Source organism: Siphateles boraxobius, unplaced genomic scaffold, assembly GCF_051911475.1.
Source record: "Siphateles boraxobius isolate OS27281-9 unplaced genomic scaffold, OSU_SipBor_1 9, whole genome shotgun sequence".
Lineage (NCBI taxonomy): Eukaryota > Metazoa > Chordata > Actinopteri > Cypriniformes > Leuciscidae > Siphateles > Siphateles boraxobius.
The window spans coordinates 19,254,716-19,262,158 of NW_027509219.1; the positions used below are offsets into that span (position 1 = coordinate 19,254,716).

A 7,443-nucleotide genomic window follows, 5' to 3' on the forward strand; every position below is an offset into this window, starting at 1 on the left:
CCGGGTTACTCTCGGCTCCTCAGCGAAAAGCAACTGGTGCGTGCATCCACTTCCGTATTTATACCCGCGCCGCGGGGGCGGAGTGTGTGATGCGAATCACGCACGCCAATTACATTGGCTTGTTCAATAGTACTCGAAGATGATAGGCTCCCTAGCGTGATCCCATTTCAGTCGCGTCGACTACGTCCTCCGTTCCCTCCTTCAGGGAACGGTGGGTTGCATACGCAACCAGGACGTTCTTCTTCCATACTTTTAAACACTGCACTTAAATTGTTATCGTAATCCCAGGATTATAAGACCCTGCTCCTGAGCAGCAATGTTGTTAAAGGGTTAGTTCTCCCAAAAATGAAAATTATCCCATAATTTACTCACCCTCAAGCCATCCTAGGTGTATATGACTTCCGTCTTTCAGCCAAACACAATCAGAGTTGTATTAAAAAAAAATGTCATGGCTCCTGAAGCTTTATAATGGGAGTAACTGAGATTTTGAAGCCCAAAAAAGCACATCCATCCATCATAAAAGTAATCCATACAGCTCCAGTGGGTTAATAAAGGCCTTCTGATGCGAAGCGCTGCGTTTTTGTAAGAAAAATGTCCAATTATAACTTTATAAACTGTAATCACTAGATCGGATACGAGCCGTCTGCGTTCACGAGAGTCGAGTTCCGGTGTATGACGTAGCATAAACTTATGCTGAGTTCACACTGCACGATTTTCAAAGTAGTCGGGTCACTGTTCTTTTCACACTGTACAACTTTCTGGGGCAGCATTCAGTTGCTGGTGCATGTGTTCACACTGCACGATGGTTCGGTGACAGGGATTTTCACACTGCATGACTTTACAAAAGAAAGAATCGCCAGCAACTTCTATCTGGTCCGCAAACTCGTTTCACAACCAAACACGCGATATGGAAATAACTCAAGATCATGCGTGCGTGAGATCGGAGTTCACGCACGACACTGAAATTGTTATTAAAATTATGGCCTGCAAGAAGATTGCGATCCAAATTGTCTGTGCACCAATTTGCTGCGAAAAGGAGAAGAAGAAAAAGATTATGCAGTCTTTTATAATTAACACTGCGTGATTGTCATTCACGTGAACGAGCACCAATTTGGCTATGATTTCCAGCATTTGGCGGCGATCTCAAGCGAAAATCGGGCCTAAAATCGTTCAGTGTGAACTCGGCATTAGGTAAGAGTAGAAGCCTCTCGCGGTTCAAACAAATAGAGCTGGACAACAAACTCAAGCTCCTCTTACATTCCTCTTTAAAGGTTGAGTAAATTATGGGATCATTTTCATTTTTTGGTGAACTAACCCTTTAATTTACCTTATCTGTCCCCCAATAGAGAGCATGTAGTGGGAAACAACTTTATTGTGAAAAAAAAACATACCTGAATGAAGCCAAAACGAATGAGGGTTTTCTAAAAAGGATAACAGATTTATGGCTATTGGTTATCTAATAATAGCCACCAAGATGAGTGAAGTTAAAGGAATAGGAAAGCTGTTTCAGATGCATTTTTTTGGGAGCTACTGTGTAAAGATAACAATGACATTTTTCCCCCCTTTGGAGTAACATCGACCGTTGACTCGTTCACAATAAAGACAGCAACGCACATTAAGAAAGTCCATTTTAATTAGTCCACAATCAGTCAACACAAGCGGGAGCAATAGAGTCATTTCAAATTCACGTAATTAATCAAATTAATTTAAGGCATTGAATTAGCTACCATCTATACTGGCCAACTACTTCTCTCTTGCTGCTGAAAATATTGTCGTTGATAGATTTAGGTGAGTGTGACATTTACAAGAACTGTGCAAAACACAGAAGCTAAAACACAGAAGCTTAAACACAAATAAAAACAAATGCTGTCAGTAGAGCTTTTACTGAACATAGAATATTCCTTTAAATAGATAGTGATCTACAGATGGCATTGGTCTCCGAGAGATATGGAGGCTAAATCCTTTTTTCTGATATATATATATATATATATATATATATATATATATATATATATATATATATATATATATATATATATATATGACCTGGGGAAAGAAATTGAAAAAGGTGGATTGGTCCTGATTTAATGCCATCAGAAGTGGCCTCAATTGAGAGGGAGGATACTGAAACAGAAAGTATTCAGGTAGTATATATATACATTTGTCAAAATATGATATAAAAAAATAATAAAAAGGGATTAAAGCATAACAAAATTACTAAAATTTTAACTAAAATGGAATTGAAAACAATATATAAATAAGAGCTAATTCAAAATATTAATAAATACTATAATAGTGTATACATAATACTGAAATAACACTGGTATAAATCCAGAATGAAGCTGTTTTTATATTTTTTTTATTCACAGTTTATTAAATGTGGATGAAATGAAGTTGATGTGAAAACCCTTTTCTGTCTGCATATAGTTCACCCAGAAATGATTTAAAAATGTACAAGTTCTTCCATTATTTACTCACCCTTCCTTTTCATTCCAAATAAATAATTCTTATTTGTATTAATTATGTGATTAAAGAGCGAATTATGACTTAAATATCAGTCAAGCCATCACATAAAGCTGTCGTATGAGGATTAAGTAGTCTTTGAATATACAGTAATATTGACCACTGTGCTTTTGCTTTTTGGAGGGTGATAGAACTCTGTTCTTTTATACGGGTTTGGAACAATATATGGTTGAGTAAATGATTTTCATTTATGGAAATAAATATAACTGATACAAAGCACAGATAAGTTAGAGCAACAATACGGTTTCATCATGACTGTCTCATTAAATGTATTATTCACAGGCAAATTTAAATTATTAAAATAATAAATGACTAAAACATCAAATGGTCTATCCACAGGTTTGCAGAATGTAAGATAAGTATGAACGATATGGAAACAAACACAGAAGGTGATGATAAACAATGTTGTTCTTAGGTCTGTCTTCTTCTTCTAAGTTGTCTGAACTCAATGAGAACCTGAAAATAGAAACATCTAATTATCTTTATAGCTTAGTTAGCTTAGCTTAATTTTTCACATTAACAGCAAAAGGATCAGGCTTCTAAAGTCAATTTTTGCTATAATTTAGGACATTGATTCAGCACAATACTGTTAAAACCTTAGTGATCTGTCTGTTTGGATACATCTGCAGCAGTGCTGAATTATTTCATTACTTCTAATAATAAAAATAATGCCAAAAGAGATGAGGTAATCAACTATTTAGAATTACTTACCCATACACACACAGCACTGAGGACAAGTTTACTCACAGCTAGTCCTACACAACCCCAGTAGACAAAGAGCTCTGAATCATCCACATGAGTCACTAGGTTGCTAATGTTTGCCCATGACACATTAATAAACTTAGTGGTGGAGAAATCAGCGATAATGGGTGAAGGTGTTGACACACAATCTAGGGAGACAAATAGATGTATGTTATCTCAGCAGAACAAATGGAATAATGCACAAAACATGACTGAAGAAACAACAAAGTACAAATATATTGTTTGTCTACATTTAAACTGAAAAACCATAATTATTTAGATACTGGAAACTTGCCAAAACTGAATGTTTTGTGTAGGGTTATATCAGGTAAATTGGGCCATCGGGTAAAATGGGCCATTTAAAGTTTGGGGGTCCCAGGCCCTCTGGAATTTAGAGCCAATGACTGCAAAGGATTTCAAACTGTTTTCATAACTGTACTTGTCAAGTAACAGGTGATTTGATTAGTTTAAGGTTGATATGGTGGGCAGGGGAATCATTCAAATCAAGACTACACCAGAAAGCTGCATAGTAAGTAACCTGGCATACCAAATCTAACTATTATAAGGATGATAAATCTATAAAAAAAACTATGCATAATATATTGATGGCATCAATCAGAAATAATGTTGATAGTTTGGTATATGAAGATTTCTTTTGAAAAAGTGATGTTTTCTTGGTGGCCCAATTTACCTTAACCCACTGAGCTAAAATGGGCCATAATCTGTGTCACTCACAAACACGTGTGTGTGTGTGTGTGTGTGTGTGTGTGTGTGTGTGTGTGTGTGTGTGTGTGTGTGTGTGTGTGTGTGTGTGTGTGTGTGTGTTTAGTTCACTGATCTATGCTGTTCCAAAATTGACTTTTTTAATTGCACATTTGAATATGTGGGTTTGCACCCAAAATGTTTTTTTTTTAATGGCACATATGAATATGTTTGTTTAATGCAGTTTAAATGTCATGTGGTGGCTGTATAAGCAATTGTTTTAAAATTAAAATTGAGGATAAATTAGCCTTCTATTTCCCTTTGCAGTTTGACTGGCCCATTTTACCTGAAACTGCTCATGCAAAAAAACTTGGCACAGCTGATGTTTCAAGAAATGTATGGCCTAAATAATTATAATTTATTATATAATTTCAACACAAAATTATCAAAAACAGTCATTATTAATCATAAAAATACATGGAAAAGGCATATATGGTATTGTATTATTGTCCCAAACGATTTAACAAAAAGTGGCCCAATTTAGCCGATATCACCCTATTTTTGTGTATATACACCATTTCACAACCAAAATACAGTATGTATAACATTATGCAAAAATATAAATGTGCTCATTTTCACTGTTTATTAATAGGGAAATACCTGAGATATTCAGTCTAAACAACTTTTCACAGTTCTTTCCTCCAGCCTTGGCTCTAATTAAACACTTGTAGATCCCAGAATCTGAAGGAGCAACTTTCCTTAAGACCAAAGATGTATTCTTATCCAGTGACACAGAATCATTGTGCTTATGAGTTTGGATGACATTTTCTGACTTTTTGAGGATTGTAGATTTGTCACTGCTGTTATTGTACAACTTTTAAAAAGAGAGAAAAATAACGTAGTGAGTTCATAGCTTTGCTCTTTGTTAGAATAGATTTGTGATGATTAGTTAGTATGTAAAGAACGTAGTCGTGGCACCGCAAAATATGTTATTGACTGAAGAAATTTAAACCGCAATGTAAAAACAAATGTTGTCAACTTATTGATATATAGGCGTATTTTTTTTTTTTTTACGGTGCACACTAATTCTTTTTAGGCCTATATGTAGGCCACTTTTTTTCATAACTTTCACTATGGCATGCAGGGGTAAAATTAAGAAGAATGGGTGTAAAGGAAATGTGTGTCAGGCCAGCATGTTTCCTGCTTAAAGCCACAGACATTAAAGGCAGTTTGAAATGTTCCGTTAGTAATATAAATGCGAGACGTTTCTCATGTGTTTTGCAGACACATAAAGATTTGTTGAAGAATATTTTGTTCGAAAAGCTTATTTTAATTATTTTTATATTCCTCGGCTCATATCAGCCTACACTGTTAACTATAAAACCAATTAGGCCTAGCGTTTTGCCATGCGGTCAGACATGAAAACATGCGAAGTGTTCATCAAATCAGATAAGAAAGTTTTAGAAAGTAGGCTGTGGTAAATATGACATGATATATGGACATGACTCACCTTGTACCATGTAACAGATGTGTAGTTCTTACAGCTTTGAAGGGCAGTACAGGACAAAATTACATCAACTCTGCAATCTGCCGTAAAGAAGGCGACTTCATCGTTGCCGACTACTATCCAAAGGTTTAACGCTAGAACAGACATTACAGATCAAAAACACTGGGGGGAAATTAAGAGCACAAAGAGTAGCTAAACTTTGCTTGCTTGGTTTTTGTCAAAGCATACAGATGTAGCCTAATACACGCATTACATTCTGGAGTTATTGCGTAAAATGATTGTTGCCATTTAGGCTACTGGTTTTAGCTTGGAACAAAATATTAGAATCTTAAGGGCCTTTAAAAATTTATTTAAAGCTGTGAGTAAAATAACAAGTTGAAGAAAGCGATATCTTACTCACCCAACACTATCAAGCGAATCATCATCTTATGGTGAAATGCGTGATGCTCGTGGTTCCTCTGAAGTTAACTCCTGCTTCCCACAGTTCTTAACAATCACTTTTCTGAGACCAATTGTGTGGGTTTCGCAATGCTGTCTTTAGCTTTTGTCAAGATCAGGATCATCTTAACAGCTTTGTTTTATTGGAAAGTATGTCACCTAAATCATTAAAAAACACTGTATCATCATTGTAAATTGTTTTGACATCAGATTAAATAAAAGTAGGAAGCTGAATATTTCCCCCCTCATATAGGCTAGGCTACTGTACAGTAACAGTAAACGCAGGTGAACAATATTTTTGTAGTTGTGTATACGGTGATTTTCAAGGAATTCAGATTTACAGAATTATGAAATCAAATACTCGTCTTACTAAAGTAACACTGTCCTTCAGCGACACCAATGGGTACAGAAAGTGTTTGTAAAGCGGCTCACGCTGTAAATAGCAGCAACATTTTGTCACATTTAGCTTCAAACAATGTTTAAAAAACTGGTATGAATTTTTGACGGTCACTTTTTAGCACATTTACATCAATATTGTCAACTTAGATATATTTTAAATATTAAATGTTAAATCTAAATGCTGCATTTAAATTTAAATCTAAATGTTAAATCTAAATGTTAAATCTAAATCTAAATCTAAAAGTTGAATCTAAATGTTTCGGATGAAACTAAATATTTAACTAAAATTTTGGAAGTGCCAAAATAAAAGCTCGAGGAGGTCAGTGCGTGTTTATAGACATTTTCGCAGAGCGACCATGCTTCTCAATATCCCGTCTCCTCGCTCCTCTGTCCTCCATCCTATGACCCGGAAACCAATCAAGCACAGCAATCTTGAAGGATATCTCAATTCTCTAATTGCACCGCGAGGAGTCGAGGATCGAGGAGTGAGGAGGCTTTCAGAGGAGTTTTGAGCGAGGATACACAGGTGTATCCTATGCGGAAGTGTTTTATTGACTAAACGTGACGCACATATACATTCTCCTCCCCCTTCACATCGGTCACAATCTTTTTAATTTATAGTTTACCTTTGCGGTTTATATAAACCACACATCTAACATATTTCAACAGGGTATCTTGCTTTATTGTTATTCATTATGAATTTCTAAATAAACAAACTTCAACAACATAAGGGCAGATCCAGTGCTCGAAGTGGTGCGGTACTCACCGGTATGCAGTACCGGCACTTCTACATTTTACTCTTACTGTGCGTTCACACCGCCGCCGGCGAGAGCGTCAAAGTGGCCGGAAGTCATTCATTTTCAATGAGAGCCGGCGGCGAGGGCGTCGCGGCGCGTCTTGGAAGGTGAGAGCGGCGAGGAGAGTTGAAGTCAGGTCAACTTTATGGTAATAAGAAATGACGCGGTTCGGCGGCAACCAATCGGAATATAGAAGTGCTCCGTTTGAGAGGAGTCCAGAGAACGCAGTCCTGTAAACTTTGGTTCCGACCACATTAGTTCCCAAGCAAAATTGAGGAGGTTGATCATTTGAATTTGATAAGAAGGCGCGCAACAGTATTTATAGGCAATATTTTG

The 7,443-nt window shown here is 36.3% G+C and overlaps 1 protein-coding gene across 1 annotated transcript; it reads right to left on the minus strand.

Moving 5' to 3' along the window:
• Positions 1-2,345: 2,345 nt before the first annotated feature.
• Positions 2,346-6,042, minus strand: LOC143732180 (uncharacterized). Its single transcript, XM_077222954.1, has 5 exons — positions 5,874-6,042; positions 5,477-5,607; positions 4,627-4,840; positions 3,235-3,413; positions 2,346-2,979 (listed from the first exon to the last, which is right to left on the minus strand). The coding sequence occupies exons 1-5, from the start codon at positions 5,896-5,898 to the stop codon at positions 2,935-2,937; spliced, it is 594 nt and encodes a 197-aa protein (XP_077079069.1). The 5' UTR covers positions 5,899-6,042; the 3' UTR covers positions 2,346-2,934.
• Positions 6,043-7,443: the final 1,401 nt, after the last annotated feature.